The 20,396-nt window shown below is 39.5% G+C and overlaps 2 protein-coding genes across 5 annotated transcripts; both read right to left on the bottom strand.

The window, feature by feature from the left end:
* Nucleotides 1-1,899: 1,899 nt before the first annotated feature.
* Nucleotides 1,900-10,759, bottom strand: LOC122639355 (D-aminoacyl-tRNA deacylase). 4 transcript variants are annotated; one of them, XM_043832181.1, is made up of 9 exons: nucleotides 10,753-10,759; nucleotides 4,723-4,778; nucleotides 4,510-4,613; nucleotides 4,332-4,398; nucleotides 3,940-3,970; nucleotides 3,641-3,781; nucleotides 2,344-2,369; nucleotides 2,203-2,261; nucleotides 1,900-2,085 (listed from the first exon to the last, which is right to left on the bottom strand). In XM_043832181.1, exons 2-9 carry the CDS (start codon nucleotides 4,762-4,764, stop codon nucleotides 2,058-2,060), a joined length of 498 nt encoding a protein of 165 aa, XP_043688116.1. In that variant the 5' UTR covers nucleotides 4,765-4,778; nucleotides 10,753-10,759; the 3' UTR covers nucleotides 1,900-2,057. The 4 variants fall into 4 exon arrangements, with proteins under 4 accessions (XP_043688116.1, XP_043688118.1, XP_043688117.1 ...); XM_043832183.1 differs by having other exon boundaries at nucleotides 4,510-4,601; XM_043832182.1 differs by lacking the exon at nucleotides 10,753-10,759 and having other exon boundaries at nucleotides 4,510-4,601; nucleotides 4,723-4,846.
* A 2,515-nt stretch (nucleotides 10,760-13,274) lies between these two features.
* LOC122640611 (peroxidase 19) lies at nucleotides 13,275-14,770 on the bottom strand. Its single transcript, XM_043833827.1, has 3 exons — nucleotides 14,441-14,770; nucleotides 13,936-14,136; nucleotides 13,275-13,856 (listed from the first exon to the last, which is right to left on the bottom strand). The coding sequence occupies exons 1-3, from the start codon at nucleotides 14,735-14,737 to the stop codon at nucleotides 13,278-13,280; spliced, it is 1,077 nt and encodes a 358-aa protein (XP_043689762.1). The 5' UTR covers nucleotides 14,738-14,770; the 3' UTR covers nucleotides 13,275-13,277.
* Between the last annotated feature and the right edge of the window lie 5,626 nt (nucleotides 14,771-20,396).

Here is a 20,396-nt window from a genome sequence, read left to right as displayed (position 1 = left end):
TTTGGCCTGGAGACTGGCAGTGGGGACTGAGAACATGCAGAGAGAGAATTTGTGTTGGCGTTGCTGGCAGGAATGGGCTCTCATTGCTATTATCAAACAAGAACCAGTCAATGATGAGATCTCATATATATGATGTTTAGATTTATATAGTCACTGTATGACTGATGGTTCATTTGTTACATAACATGGATTTTACGGACTCACTGTATTATACTTCCAAGACAGATGCACTAAATCTGTAATCTCTTACGGAGCTAAATTAAAGGTGTTAGCAATTCACCAATGGTGAAGATTTTCCAAGATATCTCACTGCACACTATTCATTTATGGCCAAATGTTCTCTGTGCCGGGGGCACAGGCTGCGCCCAGACACATGGGGGTGGGCAAAATGACCACCCTGCCCCCCTGAATGGCAGGCCCATGTGTCTGGGTGCAGGCTGCACTGCAGGCCTGTGGCACAGAGAACATCAGCCCTTTATTTATTTATATACTTATTCTGTTTGGTAGATATCAGGGTGCAATCCTATCTCTCCTCAATTGAATGGAAGATAACTCACTGGTTTACAGAGGCTAACCCAATAGCTGACTACTTGGCAAGATCAGCGGCCAGATTGTTGGATTCCTCTACAGGAGTTTTGCTCCCAACATCAAAGCAAAATGAGCTCGTGGTTGATGTCCAATGCAGGCCAAGACTTCGAATTTCCTAATGTAATTTGCTTGGTTGAGAACTAGTTTCCTCTACTGATGACAATGATGTAGATAGCAGGATCTAGTCTGGCATGGTTGTTGGGTTGCATAGGTTTTTTAGCCTGTCTTTGTAATTCTGTTTTTTTTTATACTCTTTAATACAAATGACCTTTTAGCTAGAACCACCAATATTTGCTCTAATTGTTTTAACTCTGATGTAGTTTCTTTTCTTTTAATTTAATGCATTGTTATTTCAAAAAAAACAAAACAACTGATCGAATTCGAATCTAATCCCCATCAAATTAGCTTTCCAAAAGATTTGGATGGTTCTAATCAAAATTTAAAATATGGATTCTCCTAAACGGATACTATCAAGAATCAAATATGAATTTTTAAATATCTATTTATATCCCTAGATTGAAGAGTGGAGCTGTGAATCTAGAAAGATCGGTGATGCAGTCTCACTGTTTGTGGTGAGCTGCGGAAAACTGAAGAAAAAAATTCATGAAAATAAGGTGAATGGCTGAATACACTTCCCCACCAGGATTGATGTTGAAGTGTCATATCTTCAATTATACAAGTGTCCTTGTGATTTTTTTTTTTCATTTACTTTTTTGTCATATACTGTTAATTTATAGGATATTTTAGTATATTATTTAATCATATTTTTGTGGTAAGACCTTACCGAATCAGATAATATCCAATCTGAAATTGAAATACCCGTATCCATATTTGTTTAGCTTTCAAACGAATTTGGATAATTTTCAAAAACCGATTTTTCGAATTTAAATTCCCCAATACAGATATGAACACGAATCCTATATGGATTTTTGACTTTCCATTTACATTACTTCTAAAATGTCAGTAATAGGTCATATTGCATATTGGATAAGTTCAAATAGGTTGACATCCGAAGAGAACTTATTTAACTTTTTACTTTGACCATATCTAAGTTCTGATCAATTGCTCTATAAAGCATAAAATGCACAGATGATTCCCTTTGAATTCGAAATGTATATATACCATTTTGTGAATTATTTCCTTCCCTCTCTCCCTCTCTCCAGGGGAAACCCACTGCTTGCTGTTAAATTTTGATGACTTTGGAGAATGCAGAAATTAATAAAAGGCAACTCTGGGATACCACGACACATTTCAAGTATATCAAGAAGACCCTGTATCTAAATACATGTTATAATCATCAAAGGAGATTTCTAGGAAACAAACAGTTTCATGTGGACAGAGTTGATAGAGAGAACGACACCAATCAATCTTATATCTGAACAGAACATTATAAACCAATGCTGCAGTTTTCCCAAAGAAATACAGACCATAGGTCTAAATTTCAATCTCTTTCATGATGATCAATTAGATTATGGTTCCACTGCATCACTTGTGTTCCTGAAATGGTTCGAACATGTTACACAGCGGATTACATGCTTATAATAAATAATCGAAACCCAATAGAAAATTATAAAGATTAAGATTCAGTCTCAATCATTTTTGGTAGATACTCACTTGGATGTTTGTGAAGAATCAAGCTGCATTGTAACAGGCCCATCATTGACCAAGTTCACCTTTCAATAATTGCGAGTAGGGTTAGGATATTATTCTACAATGAGAAGAATTTCTGTCAATTTCCAGGAGAGTTAAGTTTACCTTCATCATCGCCCCAAAAACACCATCTGTGAGAGACATAGTAATGGAAAGATAAGAAATAATAAGTTAAGAGCCAAAGTGTAGAAGGTTGTCTAATTATCATGTGGTATATATGACCAATGAAAATTATGACAGACTGATGAAGAAAATGAGTTCAAGAAATTCAAACATATAGAAAAGCCATCTACTGGAAGAGAGATGAATCCAACTAAAGAAAACTACAATTATTTTAACTACATGAGATGGCCACATGCTGTCCAAGAACTGTCTGCTACTACACAATAGTACCCATATTTACAGTACTTAACAGACATGATTTAGTTAGGTGCATCTCAATTTAATAGCACAGAGGGAAAAACAAAGAAAAGTCCAGTTCCCCCCCCCCCCCCCCACCCCAAGGCCTCCCCAGGATAAAAGTAATAAAAGAAAAGATGAATAATGAACACTGTCTTAGATGCGCGGTTGACAAACATATGCAGTGCCTTTATTTGGTACAAGCTCCTCGAGGACTCTGAATGATCCCAGATTATCCAAAAGAGAGGAAAAAATGAAAAAAGGATTGGGGGGGGGGGGGGGGGGGTTGGCTTGTCAGTGTATGAATCAATTGAACTTCATGGAAGCCTTGGTCTTCAAGATTTTTCAGAGGGGTAAATAAACAAGATTGAGGCTAAGCAGAAGTATAAAATCTTTATAGAGGGTTGCGAGATCAGTGACATGTTTCAGTCCTTCAAAACAACTTTTAGGTAATTGGCACTTCCTGTATCATTACAAAGCCTTTTAACATAGAATCAGGTATTAAGTAGTGGAGCGCATAACATTCACAGAAGTAGGAACATGACACCTGTATCAAGAGACTACTACTATCTCACATGCTTCAGAGATTCATTATAGTAGAGTAGTTGAAAGAAATATCAGTCTGAAGGTCTATAACCCTAAATGTATGAAACAAAGAAACAAAGTAGCATCAAGATTTGGTTTTGATTTCTGAATTTGCACCAAATATAAAAGTTAGTTTGCCAACAAAAGAGAGACAGCACTTTGTGGCCGTATGCAAACTATGCATGGTTGTTGTTGCAAGGGTGAAAGGTAAAATTAGAAGAGAAAACAGTTCCTCACAGAGAAATCAAAAATCAAGTAAGACCATCATTAGGTTTCAGAATTCCATACCATCCAACTCCATACATGTAGTTACCATGAAAGCACATCATGAATTCAAATATGAGCAAACCCAAATCTCCAAAAGAGACCTCTTAGTAAAATTAAAAGGGCTTCACACAACAAGAGTGCACATATGTACCTTTTATTGCATCAGCATTGTAGGATTTGCAAAACTTCTCAACCAGAGAAGCATAGAAAGGCTTCGCTCTTTCAGGTGACATGGCCACATGGAAATCCGGCTTGTTGCCTTTCAGAATTCCATACAATGTAAACTGACTCACTGAAACAACCAAACAACAATGTTAACGGTATCCATCCATCACCCAATTCCATTCAAGATCCATATATTGCTTTCTTGACAGAAGAAAACCATAACAATAATAATAAATAATAAGTAAACTTTCCTCATGACTAAGGCAAGGTCTTCATAAAAAATACCCAGTAGAACTCCGTAATTCTTCTGCATAACCTGGAAATTGCATGAAATTTAATAAATATTCAGCTCTAGCTGAACTGCATTTTAGAAGCTTATTGTCTTTTTCTCACGCATTAGGTCAAACACATGAGCTGCAATTATAGTATGGCAACTGTAACGACCGCAAAGATAACTGCCCATATCTATGTAATGTCTATAGAATCTTATCTATCCGAAAAAAAAAAAAACCCCCACAAAATATTTGCATTCTGCTTTTGTGTTGATGATATTAATCATATAAGCTTTCCAAGATCTATTTACCAACGAATAAATTATCAAGTTTTGGGGAAAAGACAGTTATGATGGCCGTTATTACAGTTAGAACAGTGTTTAAAGGATTGAGTGGGATGCTTACGTTTTGATCCCATTGTTTCCCAGTCTTCTCATTTGGAAATAATCGCATGTTCAATACCTTCCGACATCTGCAACACTCGCATTTTCAATTCGTTTTTGTCAGAAATTAAGAAAACAATAAACGAACTAAGAAAACATATAATTAAGAAACCAAATTAATTGGGTATTTGGATAACTACATGTAGTCTGCATCGGATTCGACATCGGAGTCATGAATGCCGACGAGGACGAGAAGGCCTGGGCCTATCTCTGATATCCTGCGCCCTTCCACCTGCACAATTTGCTAGCTTTGGCCATTGGTTGAAAAAGAAAGAAAGACATAACAATGGGAGGGAAAACGAAAGAGGATTTCAATTTCCAGTTCTACTGAGTAGTAAGCAGTAAGCACCGACCTCCACGCTTGCAGAGGCGACTCGTTGAACTACGGCCCTCATGCTTCCTTCTTTCCCTTTCTCTCCAAATCCACGTGCGCTTTGTGCGTATCGTAGCAGCAAGCCTAGTTAGTAAGTTAGGCTGAGGGTAGGGGTGTCAATCGGTTGGGCCGGTCCAGTTTCGGTCGGGTCTAATCGATTTTCTCCACTTAAGAGGCTCGCACCGTGACTGGTCCATTTTAATCGGTCCTCATAGGTTAGGCATGGTCCCATTTACAAATGGTAAGTCGGGTAATGGCCTTTAATTGGGCTACCAGTAATCGAGCTAAAGAGGCCTTAGACGGGCTTTAAACATGTCGAGATGAGTAAATGGCCTTTAAACAAGTTCTAAGCAGGCTCTAAATTGGCAATAAACATGTTGGGCTGAGTCGGGCTAGTAATCAACTAATCAATCGGTCTTGATCAGGTGCCCATCGGGTAGCACCCTTGCACCCGAGCAACCGGATGTTAGTTAGGCGGGGCTTGAGCCCGAAATGTTTAATAAACGGGCTAGGTAGGTTTCAGGTCGAGCTCAGTCAGGCCTGCCGGTGCGGACCTAGGATTGACACCCCTAGGGAAGGGTGGGATCAGGGATGGAACCAAATCCAATGTTAGGAGGAGGTGGTACACTGTAATAGGGAACCCAATCTGGTTGACTAACTTACCTTGTCTTTTAAATTATTTTTTTTCTAGGAAAAGGCTTCATACATTTTTCACATTCTCTTTTCTTCTGACACAATCTCTCTTTCTTGACGTGTGGGCATGTGAGTCTTTTTCCATGTGTGCTCCCAATTATTGACGTCCATGTGTATATCCCCTTTTTTTTTTTGTGGGAGGGGGGGGGGGGGCGAATAAGGGATAGCCCCAAGGTGGTTGGAACTCATGATCTTTTATTTGAGGAGTTGGTCTTTTCCCGATTGAGGTGACTCCTTGGTATCCCCTCATTATTATTATTATTCAACTTCACGCTAACTATCCACCATTATTATTAGGGAAAATATCATCCCCCTCCCCTTTAAGTTTGCCTAATATCAATCCAGTATCCAAGTTTTGAAAAATATCTTTCCCCTCCCCTACTTTATAAAGTTACTATCAACCATACCCTAAGTATGTAACGTTGTTAAAAAAACATGTGTAAAGACAAAATTACCCTTTTTAATATCTATTGAAAACATATGTCTTTCTCTCTTGCTTATGAAAAGACTATATTACCCTTTTATGTAGAGTTAAAAAGCAAAAAAGCCTTTCTTCTCCCTTGCAACAGCCAAATCGAGAGATAGAAGAAACAGACCGGTCGGACGAACCAAAACGGACCTTGACCGACTCGATTTACAGTAAAACAAAAGCCATCGTCCTCTTCTCTGTCTGAAACCCTGGATTCTTCTTCCTCTTCTGAATCCTTTCAAACCGAAACCTTCCTTCTTCCTCCTATGAATCCTTTGTGAAGAAATAAGCTCTCTTCTTTGTTAGCCCAAACCGAGCTTCTTCCTCCTCTGGCGAAGGTTGGAACAAAAACCCAGATCCAGATCTGGGAAAGATTTGAAACAGGGGAGCTCACAAACTGATCAACTTCTAAAAATTACAAAGAATGAATAACCAAACAGCCATTCGAGAAAAGAAACCCATGAAACAAGACAGATAATGTAAACATTCCCGATTGAATCCTGGATGGGATTGGAAAGCAAAGGGAAAACAATAAATCTCGATGAAAACCCAGATATGTAGAAACAGAGAGAGACCAAAATTGAAAAGACAAAAAAGAAAAAAAAAAAACTCCAAAAAAGTATTACCAATTCCTTCCCAAGTTCTATAGCAGCATCTTGGTAGCTACTCTTTCTTTCCTTGACTGCTACTTCCATCAAACACACAAATCTTTTTAAATTTGCTTCAATTCATTCTCCCTCTCCATTCTTTATCTATTTTATGTTACTTTGTCGTTGAGAACTCTTTTTTTTTTACAAGAAATGTGTGTTTTTTGTTGGTGTGTTCATTGATGTAAGATTACTTCTCTAATCATAAGTCCATGGCAGCACATGAACAAAAAAAAAAAAAACTGTAATGCCTGCAAGTGAAATATGTAAGCATCCAAACAGGGTCTTTATGAATTATGAGTTGCCTCATCTTGCTTTCAATATTTCAGTCGGCTGCCTGGTCTTGCATCCAATTTTTTTTAAAGAATTGTTAGTTGCAGGTGCAGACAGGCAGCCCCGCTTGGCAGTCTGCCAGATCCAGAACGGTGCGGTTGATGTAAACACATCGGAATGAGGGAACCAATGGCATGCATTGATTTGTCCTTCAAGATTAGTTCATGGAGAGAAGAAGACGAGAGGAAGAAGACATTGGATGGATGGTTCAGTGTTTGAGAGCAAGAAGACGATGGACGCAGAACCAGTTTCTCAATCGTGTAAGTGTGAAAAGATGGCTTGAGAAAATAGGGTTTTGTTTTACCTTTTAGATCTGATTTGGTCCAAGTGAAATGGCCCGTTAGCAGCTTGTTTACGGTTTTATCTCATCAAACCGATCTTCAACTCAGCTTTTGTAAAGTCTTAAAAATGTCCGTTAGATATCCCTTACACCACGTGTCATTTCGATGCAAAAAAGGGGATTTTGGGATTGGAGGGGTAAAAATGAAATTAAAATAAATTAAGGGTAATTTGGGGTTTTAAATAAAGTGGACCTGTCCACGTTATCAATTAATGGTAGTTTTTAACGGTTACGGTACGGTTGATAATAACTTTATAAAGTAAGGGAAGGGGAAGATATTTTTCAAAACTTGGGTTCTGGATTGATATAAGGCAACCTTAGAGGGGGAGGGGGATGATATTTTCCCTTATTATTATTCAACTTCAAGCTAACCATCCATTATTATTATTATTATTCAACTTCAAGTTAACCATCCATTACCAATGGGTGAACCCTGTTAATGTTAGGTGGATCCCACTAACACCTTGGTCTTCTTGGATAAGGATATAAACGGATCGAATTTAAATCGAATATATAACAACAATAATTCAGCTTCAATTACATTGGATCGGAAAAATAGATCCACGGAAAGAAAAAGTTAACAACAATAGTAGAAGAACAATAGCAACATAACATAATAATAACCACCTAGTTGATGCCCTCCAAACAATTCTATGTAAGGTCATAAATGAGACCAGGCCCAATCTATGCATGTCTATCTTCACTAGTCACTAGTACTCAAATATAATATTACTATTTGTATCTGCATTCGATTAATTTTTGAACATATTCAAATAGTTTATGAGAATATATTTTTTAAATACGAAGTCCCCTAAACAATATGAAAACAAATTGAATTCGGATTTTCGTCTATCCATTTGCTTCCATAGTGGAGATTGGAGAGTGGAGTTTTGAGTCTAGAGAAAGTGGCGTTTTGGTCTCACTACTTGTGTTGAGCGGTGGAGAACGTGTTACACCCGCACCCCGGATCATAATTAATTATTATTTCTTCCCCGTGACGTGTGGTTATCACTGCCACGTATGCTGGTGAGCTGTTCTCACTGGTGGTCAAACCCAGCTACAAAATTATTGACCACAGTGCGGGTTTACCTGTGGAGGAAACTATTCGGGGTCACGGGGGACAAACCATGACAAGAAAATAGTAAGTTCTAGCCCTTAAGGTTATTTATTTACCCTTTCTCTTGATGCCCTCGAAGTACGGGTCAAGATTTGGACAGCCCGGGCTATTTTAGTTGAGTTGGGAATATTCCATTTGTGGGTCCCACTTATTTAAGGGAGCGTGTGATGGGCTTATAATCCCATGGTGGATGGACCCATCCCCAAGTGGGTTCTTTTCTATTTGAAACCTGTGGGCAGGCCCATTTAGTTAAGATGCCCATTTGACTCTATTTGACCCATCTAACTTAGAGCACCCATTTAACTTGGGTGACCCATTTAACTTAAACTACCCATTTAGCCTAATGACCCATTTATCTTGGATCCACCCATTTAATCCTTGACCCATTTAACTTAAACTATCCATTTAGCTATTTGACCCATTTAACTTAGAGGATCCAAGGTCCATTTTCTTTAAATAAGACAAAGGGGGGGGAGAAGGATTCATTTTCATTTCTTCTCCCATCTAGCCTAAATCGTGGAAGAGAGAAAGAGGAGAGAAAGGAGAAAGAAGAAAGAAGAAAGAAGGAAAGAAGAAAGAAGGAAGGAGAAAAGGAGGAAGAAGGGTGGAGAATCTTGGTTGGAGGTTTGAAGATCACTTCTTGGAGCCTCAACATGGAGCCTTCTACCTTGGGGTGGGTAAGCCATTCAATCCCATCTCTTTTCTTCTATTTTGGGTTTTGGGGTTTGGGAAATGGGAGAAATTCGACCTAGGGTTCTCTTGGAACCTAAGGAATCGATGGAACCTCTAAACCTAGACTATGGTGGAGTTATTTCACTCCATTACAAGCCCTAAGCCTAAGTAATCTCTTTCCATTTAAGAAATTTAAGGTTTCTACCATATTATGTCCTAATTTAGGTTCTCTTTGTTTTCTCTTAAATCCATGGGATTACATGGACTTAATGAGGTCTTAGAACCCTAATGGACCTAGGAGGAAGCTTTCTTGAAGCCTCCCTACCTTTAAACCCCTTGGAAAATGAATCCCTAGTGAGAAACCCTTCAATTTTCGGTTACTGCAGTATGTGGTTTTACACTCGGATTCGATTTTCAAACCACACCGCAACCGACCTTGACTAAAACTATCCTAAGCCCCTGGTTAGCTAGGATTTACATGTGGTTTTAGACCTGCAAGAAACCACCAAATTACCTTCCCGAGAAGGCCCCTGTGAAGGTCGGATTTACCCTCGGTTTCGATTTTACGAAACCACATCTCGCATCCGACCTTGACTAAAATTGTCCTGAGCCCCGTGAAGGTCGGATTTACACTCGGTTTCGATTTTAAACCACATCTCGCAACCGACCTTGATAAACTGTCTCCGAGCCCCTGGTTTCCTAGGATTTACATGTGGTTGCAGAATTTGGGCATGAAACCACTCCTGCAACCACTCTACTTCTGAAACCTTATACTTAAATGATTTATGGGAGACCTTTTGGGGATCCGTCCCTTTACTTAATTAACCATATTTTCACTCTTTATTTAGGTTTAAAGTTTTCATCTTGTGACGTGTTACTTGATTTCGGCGACAACTCATAACATCGGGGCATAACACATATAGTGAGTGGGTTTGGTTGTTTGGGCTTGATATTAGTATTGCATTGTATATTATGTCATCATTATAAATTATTAAGCATGCTTGCGCATATTGCATATTTTTATATATATGAATGTTATGATGTTGATTGGTAATGTTGTACCTTGATGGGTCTCGGTGTTGGGTGGAGTGCGTGTCTAACCCCAACACTATATACATTTATGAAGAAATTATGTTGAATGTCATGTTGAATCGATGCGCCGTGTCCGTCTTGGTAACCGGGCACTAAACCGGATGAAAAGTTGATGCGCCGGATTACCTCTCGGGACGATAGGACTTGCATGTAGTCTGTGGCTAGGATTTTACACCCTTATGCTACGACCCTTACCAACAGGGGTTTAGGTGTTGGGTAATCAGTACACCGGATTCTGTGGAGGTGGGAGAGGCCAGTCATGGTAGTATTGGTTATCAGGGGTCTGCCACTGAGTGGTCTTGGAGGCTTCGATCGGCGTAGGTCCCAGGTGACAATTGAGGTTTCATTGTGGCGATAAGTTAAGTGACCCACAGTGTCTCCCGAGTTGTCACGATGGCATATGCCATTGACTTAGTTGTGATGTTAGGTGGAAAATTTACTTAACATATGCATGCATCATTGGACTATGTGAATTGTGTGTTTGTGCATCCCCATCCCCTCACTGGCTCAGTGGAGAGCTAACCCCCTCGTGTACACAATTTTTAGATTATGATGCAGGTACGGAGGAGCCTAAGGCGTGTTAGAGGAATATGGCAACGGGTGTCCTTGTGACAATTGTGCCTACGGGCCGTGAGAATTCTAGGGACTTGTTCCCCTTTTGTTTATTTTAGGGCGTAGGCCCATGTATAAACATTTACTGTTATACCCTTGTTGATCATTATTAGATGGTAATGAAAAATGGATTAACTACAGTATTTATCATCTAGGCTTTGATCATCTTGTAACTATTGATTTTATACGCTTCCGCAAAACTACTGATCATTTAGAATGTAATATTTTCCTTTCCGCACTCTGATATTATATTGTTTTAATATTAGTTATGACTGTGCGTTGGGACACTGTGTCAGTGATCCTGGCAGCTTAGTAGGATGACAAGCGTTGTCCTAGTCACCCCTTATAATGTATTTTATCCCTTGTTGGGATGGGGGCGTGACAGAACGGGATAAGATGAAAATTTGAGAAGACGAGAAGCTAAAAGGCTGAATCTAAAAGGCTGAATCTACTACCCCACTAGGGTTGATGATGAAGTGACATATTTGAAAATACTTAGATGTCCTCACGAATCTTTATTTATTTATTTAATCTTTACTTAGTTACTTGTAATATACTATAAATTAGTAAGTGTAATTTAGTGTTATAAAATATTATTTTAAAACTATTATTAAATAGGAAAGAGAATGCTACTTGGTTGCGTGCAGTGTACGGCCTCTGCACCCAGACACAGGGTTGCATGAAATGACTGCCATGCCCCTAGTGATTTTTGCCTTTCATTGGGGGTGTGACGGTCATTTCGTGAGGCCTGTGTATGGGGCATGTGGGTGCAGGGGCTTCGCGCAATACATGACTAGGTAACGTTCTTTCTCCCTATTTAATAATATATATTTTTTAATAATTGGACCTAAATGGATCGGATTATATTCGGTATGAAATTGAATCAATCTATCTCCGCATCTGATTAGTTTTCAAATGGATTTGAATAGTTTTTGAAAATCGATTTTTTGAACACGGATTCTCTTAAATTGATACGAATATGAATCAAATACACAACCATCCCTGCTCTTAGAGCATTGGACCACTGGGTGGGTTGCTTGGTTTAGTTTGCACTTATTTGAATAGCTTTTGAAAATCGTTCTGCATGCACTCACTTCTTAGTGTCCAAAACTTTGTGTATGTGAGTTTATGTTGCCACCATCATCTTTTAATCATGGATTAATTCTTATTCAAAAATAGTCTTTACCAAGGCTATGCCCACAGCACAGCCAGATCCCGATGAAGTGTTTTGGGGCCTGAGGGAGTGGGGCTTACATATGAAATTCCTAGTTCCTCCATTCAAGACCATTCTCTTTAAGTGCCTCCTGGTATTTTTATCTGTTCCATTTCTTTCCGGTTCTATTTCCCCAAGTTCCTCTAATAGAGGGGGGTAGACCCCACCCGGGCAGTGTGTTCGGGCAGGGGTAGGGTTTTCCGCCTTGTTTATTAGAGGAACTTGAGGAAATAGAACTGCCCAGAAAATGGAGTAGATAAAGATCCTCTGTGCCGGACTGAGGTAGGTTAAGCTAGACTTACTCTTGCCCACAGTTAGCTGGAAGCTCCGGTTGAGGAAACAGCCCAGCCCATTATGTTTTTTTTTTTATCTTCTTGGGGGGGGGGGGGGAGGACTCTGTCCGTTGGCTCCTACGGCCAGACATATGATGTGGCAAAATGATTGGCATGCCCCCATGAAAGGCAAAAACTCCATCCTTGTTGATGCTTGAACATGCACTTCCATTGGCCCATGTTGGCGCAAGGCTACGCTCTCAGAGGGAACTCTTCCTCCTTTTTTTTTTAATCAACCTTTTACTACTCTTTGTACATACACAAAAGATCTTACCCGAAAAAAACAGTTAGTTCATGCACAAAAGACTCATTAAATTTTTGGAAGAGAGTTTCCTATAAGGACAGTGTAAAAAGGAATCTATACACTTTGAGGGGTTGGCAAATAGTATCATCCATAAGGGTTTACATGGGATCCACATGATCATAATAAAAGTACCAATGTCAATGTAGGTCCCACTGTTATTATGTGAAGAAGATATGCATGAATCTGTATAAAGGCAATGTAGCAATCTTTTTCCCTTATCATTCATTCACTCACAATATGATTATATATTTATAAGGAGAAAGTTCTCTGTCCGGGAGTGTGGCCTATGCCAGCACTCCCATGAATCTATCTCTCTCCTCCTTATTTGAAAAAACACCTCTACCCCTTTGTTTCAAGGAGAAGAGAGATAGACACATGGGAGTGCTGACGTAGGCCACACTGCCGGACCAAAAATTGCTTCCCATATTTATATCACTAAGAAAAAAATATTGGAATATAAATAAGAGAAAATGGTTTCTGTGGGGAAACATGACCACTATGCCCAAACACATGGGGGTGAAATGACTACCCCACCCCCATAAAATGTGAAATGACTACCCCGCTTGATGCTTCTACACGCATTTCCATTGGCCCCGCATGTATAGCAGTGACGCTCCCCACAAGAACACTTTCCCCATAAATAAAAAGAAAATAATGGCATACATTGCGGATTGTACACATCCTCTAATCCTCACACTCACTCAAGAACCATCACACATTTTGAGCACAATTTCTCCTAATCTCCACATTCTTCCCTCCCCTTTTCACTCCTATTGAACCCATCTTCTCCATAGCATCTGCAAATGCCTGAAAGAACTTTTTCTTATCTTTCCCAAGAGACACAACAACGGGTCGGGTCCTTGGATCCAAGAACAATGCTTGATCCGTAGCCAACAGCCCCATCTTAACCTGCAAATTCATGTAATACACATGGTCGAACACAAACGGTGTCGTAACGTCAAACGGCGCCACCACATCGGTGTTGCCACCGGAAGCCGGACACGTCATACGTAAAGCCTTCAAAAGTCTCGGGTCAATGTATGGGTCGGGTTTCTTTGTACCCTTATAGTGATATAATCGATCCACAAAATGTTCACAATGGGCAAACCCAATGGTATGGGCACCCGAAAGCACCACCAGGTCTTCTAAAGTCAGACCCTTGGAGGCAAAAAGCTTGAGAAGGTCATCCACCGTGGAATTCGCACGTGGGATATTAGAGCTCACACTTGATGCCATTGAGACCCGGCCGTCCCACCTTCCTTTCTTCACTTGGTAATAAGGACCCCCAGCCTGAAACCAAAAAAATTTATGGAATAATTAACATTTAACAACACGGCGCACGTTAGAAAGAAGCTATCGTTTATATTACCAGGTGAACGAAATCTCTTGCTGCGATGGCGAGAATATCAGCACAGGAGACAATGCCGGGGCATTTGGTTTCGATTAAGGACTTGGCTTTCTCTATGCTATCGTACGCCTCCCCTGCGATATCCTTGTTATCGTGCGCATCCTTCTCGGCCAATGCTGAACTTCCCGGTTTTGATGATATCAGAATCGAAGCATCGCAGCCCTGAAATCCCCAATTCAATCCATGCAGTACAAAACCCAGTTAGAAAAAAGAGGGAAAAAAGAAGAAATCTAGGGTTTCTAAAAAGGAAGGGATAATGGTCTCTGCTAAAATGCACCAGGGGTTGAAACTTGCAGCCTACCGGAGACGACGACGGACATGAAGAAGCATCGTTCGCTTATCAAGCGAAGAATTGGGGTTGGAGAAGGATCCCCTGGTACATGTTAGCTGCAGTTTCTAGTATATGCTAAAATGCGCTTTGTTTCTTCGTAGTAGTTCAGAGATGAAGGGAGGAGGGTTTAATTACTTCGACAAAGCAATCATGGAAGAAAAGACGAATGGTTGCAGGCCCAGATATGGGCGATTCATGAAATTGTTGAAAGGTCACTGATGCGACGAGCTGTTCGAGTTGTGGGCAGGTCTTGCTGTAGTATTCCACCGAGAGCTGCTGTTGAAGAGGGCTAGTTGTGTTATTGTTTGTAATGTTTCCTGAATTTGCAGGTTCTGAAGAATCTGAGGTGGGTAACATCATTATCACTACAAGGAAGAATAAACCAGCGTATAGGAACAGGAAAGAAGAAGAAGAAGAAGCAGAAGCAGGCATGGTTGTACAAAGTAGAAATTTGGAAGAGAGAGAGAGGGATGAGACCCGTGAAACCCAGAAATAAATGTGGAAGTGGAACCCAGGTGTACGGTTTGAAGCGTGACAGAGAAACACAGATAGCCATTAAGAGGAGTGGGGGGGGGGGTGAAGAATCAAAACCCGTGAAGCCCAGAAAAAGCTATGAGTGAACTGTGAAAGTGAAAGAGAGAGAACACAGATAAAGTTGTAAAATATGAATTCTTCATTTTGAGCTTTATTAGAGCAATGAATGAACTCGTGATTTAAGAAGTTGGAGAGGGAGGGGGGAGATGAGAAGGAAATGGAAATAGAAAGTTGATTTCTGAGGGATATAATTCACAGATCAAAATGGGTCCAAAAAGTGAAAAGGTTTTATGGAATCTAATTATCTAAAAGATATAAGGAAGGCCATGTGGAAGGAAGAATGGCATGGCTCATTAAAGTTTTGTATCTTTCTGTTCTGCATGCGTACTTTAGTGGGTAGCAGCATGCCTCCTTAAAAGGGGAGCGGGCGCAGTTGCAGTTTGATAGTTTTAATTCTATCTCAGCTTTTTGTTTGGGGCTAAAAATAAGGGTCCAAGTGTCCAACCTCTTTATAAAGTGAGGCCTACTTGCCCTCAATTTACATTTTTGAACTTTAGCCCTTAAATGCTTAGCATGCATGGATTATTGGTATAATTTCAGTTTAAAATGAGCCATTCTAAGGGTGCCAATTGGTGCGGTTTTGATTATTTGGTTCAGTTTTGATGTGGTTTACATTTTGATTAGGTGAAATCAAAATCGAGCTAGATAGAAATCAGTCAAAATCAGAATCGTTTTATATACGGTTCGATTTTATTGGTTTATATTCGGTTTTAGTTATTCCATTCACAACTAGTTCACATGTAGTTTGTGTAGTACTGTTGATTTTGAAAAACAGTAATGAGACAACCTCGATTTTCAAGAGCATTATATTCATGTGTTTCCCCATTCTCTCTTGGTCTCCCTCATGCATCATATTTTTCTTGCTGATGTTTTTTCATCTTTCTTTTCTTTTCTTATTCTTTGTTTTTCCATTTTTTTCTTCTCCATTTTCATATGATAAACAAACTATTTCTTCTGTTAGAAAGTATGGTTTTGTTAATCAATTTTAACATCATCCATCATTTTCAATTCATACTTGAACAAATATAATATGGGAAGCAGTTTTCTGTCCAGGAGTGTGGCCTATGCCAGCACTTCCATATGTCTATCTCTCTCCTCCTTAAAACAAGGCGGTAGAGGTGTCTTTTCACATGGGGAGGAAAGAGATAGACTCATGGGAATGCTGGCATAGGCCACACTCCCGGACAGAGATCTTTTTCCCATATAATATGTAGTTAACCCAAGATATTTTACTTATTTTATGTTTCAAGTATGATGCAATAATTGTTGTTTATTGAATTAATTATTATGTTATTAATTAATCCAATTGATGTATGGGCTAGTATTCGATTAAGGGGTATCAATTTCTATTCGATTTTTCCGATTCAATTTGATCGTAAACAATTAGTTCCGATTCCATTTTGACACCCTTAAAATGAGGGCAACAAATTGTTGTTTGGTGATGTAGTGCCTGCACCAGTGTGGGGTCAATGATCCGAGGCTTGAATATAGATGTTATTTTTTAGGGGAACCGTTCTCTGCATGGGAGTGCAAGGGCCACACGTGCGTGCGACAACCAATGAGAGCTGACACATTGGGGATGAAAATTCCACCATTCATGGGGGAGGGGCGGTCATTTCTGCCTCCCCACCTGCCAATGTGTCTAGGCGTGGCCCCTGTGTCCCATACATTGAACTTTTCTTCTATTTTTTACCTCATGGGGTAGGGCAGCAGCTCTCAACCGGCCTCTCTAGCTTTTTTAAGAACTTTTGTTGCTGGTTATATCAGATGCTATGATATGATAATAGATACATGGATTATTGGGTGATGCCCTACTACTGAAAGTTATTGAGAGGCAGGGACAGAAGAATAGTGTGCAACCTTTTGGTTTTGGCAGAACAACTGAAAGCCTAGAGTTTTTTTTATGTTTTTCCTTTTTCAGCTAATTTGCTTTCCTTTTATTCCATAGAATTATTCTAGCAATGAGGGAACATGGTTGAAGACAAGTAATGGAAGAATAATCATTTATTATTTACTCCCTTTCCTTACTCAAAGGTACAAAGAAATATTAAATTGTTTGAGTATCTATAGACAGATGTCTAATAATATTTTTATCGCATATGAAATATTTGCTTTTCTTCGGTGTTATAGGGGAAAAGGTGGGTTGATAGCCTTGAAATTAGATATGTCCAATTGGAATGGAGTTTCTTAGGTCAATTTTTGAGTTTTTAGAGTTTACTCTAAAGAAGAAGAAGACTGCTCACAATTGTGGAAGGCTTTCTCAAAATGAAAAGTAGTGTATTAGTCAGCACTGGAGACAACACCGGGGCATTTGGTTTTGATTAAGGACTTGGCTTTCGCTACGCTATCGTACCCCTCCCCTACGATATCCTTGTTATCGTGCGCATCTTTCTCGACTAATGCTGAACTTCTGGGTTTTGATGATATCCTTGTTAAGTTTAGTTGTTTAATTTGCTGAATAATTCCCGAATTCGATTCTTTTTTCTTTTCTTTTCTTTTTTGGTTTACCAAAAAAGCAGGGTTTCTGAGTTTTTTTTATATATTTTTTTATAATGACCGAATAATTTGGATAAAATTCGGATTCGATGAATTATTCGTGAATAATTCGGTAAGTCTCTATATAGCGCGATATTTTCAGAATTTTTGAGTCCAATTTGGGTTCGGAGCAATAATTCGTAAAATTCGAATTCACCAAATTATTCGGCGAATTAAACAACTAGGGGGTGCACTCCACTCGGGCAATGTGTTCGGGCAGGGGTAGGGTGGTCATTTCAGCCCTCCCCTCTATTAGAGGAACTTGGGGAAATGGACCTGCCCAGGAAATGGAGCAAATAAAGGTCCACAAAGAAGCAACTTGCTTCCAAGGTTTGTGAATGCTTGTGATTGGAGACATTAGGTCCACCGTTAGAACTTTTAGATGGTTGATATTAGAATGGAACTCTATAGGGACGAAATGTTTGTTGACTGGCCAATGTGCTCTCTTTCGATATCTTATTAGACATAAAGGCTTTGTTGTATAAGTTTGTTGTATTATGTGTTGTAGGAGCAACAGGGAGGTTCAGTCCCGTGTGGTGCATGGACTTTAAATAAAAAAACTTGTAAGTAGAGGAAGCTCAAAATGAATAAATACAATATCTTATTTGATTCTCTATAGTAAATAGGGAAAGGAGTAGATCTTTGGGGAGGGGGGTCTAAACAAAATTTGAGAGTAATTGTGAAAACCACAGTAAATTTAAACTTAGAACTTGTGTGATTTCAGGTTCCAGTTCTGTGTCTATGGTTGCTTCAATGCTATGGCCTGCAACTGTCGAGGACGTAGATCAATCCCTCGATACACCTATAGAGGATTCTAGGGAATCTTCCCAACTTGCTCTCCTGGAGTCAGAGGACCTTGATGGAACCCCACACCAAAGCTACCTGTGTCGGATCTGCTGGCTGGACAGCATGCAGAACCTTTCCATCAATTAAACCTATTGTAAGTACGAGTTGCTTGTATTTTATAACGTATTGTACTGACCAATTAGAGTTTATAGGGGCAATTTAGTAATTTATATCTGTGGGACCCATATCCCCAGTGGAGAATCCTATTTCCAGTAGTTACCCGTGCTTGGATTACCCCTGATGTCATATGACATCATGATACGTTTAAAAGAACCTAATTAGGTACGAAATTCTAACTAAAATCAGATTTTAGAAGTACTTTAGAAAAAACAGATTTTTGGTTTAATTAAACAAATTGCCCCTTAACTTAACCACTATATATATGTATATACCAATCTATCTTTACTATTCACAAATTCTAAAGACTTAGAAATCAGAATCTATCCAGCCTTGGAGAGCTTAGAGAAGAGATAGAAGAGAAGGAGAAAAGAGAAGAAGAAGAGGGAAAAAGGGAGTCTTACCTTGGGGCTTTGACTCCTTACTCAGAATTGGAGCTTGGGAGTGCAAATTGGAGTTCTGCTGCACAACCTGAGGCTGCCTTCATCCCTTTTCATTGCTGAATTCAGGTAGGTCATTAAAATTCTGCTAATTCTATCCTCTTCTCCTAATTTCTCCATCCCTAATTGAGTTTATGAAAAATTCAGCCATTAAACCTTAGCATTTATAGGTTTAATTGGCCAAGACCCATCTTTGACCTCTAAATTGGACCTAATGATGGTTCATACCTGAATTTAGGCTGGAAACTTTATGTTGTTCATCAAATTACAGCTGAACCCTTTTAAATTATTAAACCCTAAAATGGAAATTGGGGTTAATGTCTTAAAACCCTGTGCAGAAGAGACTCCCACAGAAGCACCAGAAACAGCAATATCATCTGAAAAATAAGGTTAACCACAGGGGTAAGCTCTACCGAGCCCAGTAAGGAAATGCATGCAAACATAACACAACAATCCATGATGAATGTCCTAAGCAAACATACTCTTAACATGGATATTAAGTCACATGAGGTATAAGTACTACTGTAATAGAATACTAGCCTCGGTCCTGGAAACACATAACCAAACGTCGGTCACCCGAGCGAAAGCATTCTACTACAGTGAAGACCCGGCAGCTCAGGCATCATACATTTGACGCTAACAGACCCCCAGTGACTAACCCTACTGTTTGTTCCCACAGCGGAATACACACGCTAACATGGGATAGTGAATGACATTTCGGAATTTACCCTTTGGACCTGCCACGGGTTATCCAACACCTCTTCCCCTGTTGGTAAGGGATGTAGTACTAGGTAATGAAATATCCTAACCCAATGCAACCTATCATGATGGCACATGTATGTACAGATCAATTGTAAAGTAAACAGTGCACCATTATCAACAATTGTACAATATCAAGTATCAATGCAATGCAGTATGCTAATGCATCCTAATTCACATGTAGTCTAGTGCAAAGAAGCTAATAAACTACATAATCAAAGTAGTAATTATGATGCGTGACATGGTATACTGAACAAGAAGTAATTAAAACAATAAACACTCTAGAAATTAAGTCAAATTCCCTTACATGGTATTGCAGACTAGCCTAAGCCAATAACCCTCCAATGATCCAAGCATGACAGATAAGAAACAGGGTATACAACCCTGAGTATCAAAAAATAACCAAGATCAGGTTTTGAATGTGTCCTAGGTCAAGCCCTAAGGTTCCAGTTCAACAAGCACACCAAAATGGGCAATCGGATTCAGACTGTTAGAGGGCCGGATGACCGACCCTAGGCCTGCAACTCCATCCGGCTGCCAAGTCAGAATTGGGGTTTTTGGCCTAGATGCATGGATCTTCACATGCATGGTGCATGATGCTTTGTGCTCGTGCGACGACTATGCATTTTCCTAAGTGACTGCTAGACCAGGCTTCTTCCACCCTTTTTGTTAAACACTTTTGTATAGTTTACTGTAGATAAGTCTTTGTTTTACATTACTACTTTGGAACAAATCTTGTAACTTGGTTCTCCTTTATAGGGTGTAAGAAGTCATGTAATAGAGGTAGTTTAGGAACTAGT

Source organism: Telopea speciosissima, chromosome 9 (genome assembly GCF_018873765.1).
Source record: "Telopea speciosissima isolate NSW1024214 ecotype Mountain lineage chromosome 9, Tspe_v1, whole genome shotgun sequence".
Classification (NCBI taxonomy): Eukaryota; Viridiplantae; Streptophyta; class Magnoliopsida; order Proteales; family Proteaceae; genus Telopea; species Telopea speciosissima.
The sequence above is the reverse complement of the archived record's forward strand: the minus strand, read 5'-3'. Positions and strand labels throughout refer to the sequence as shown.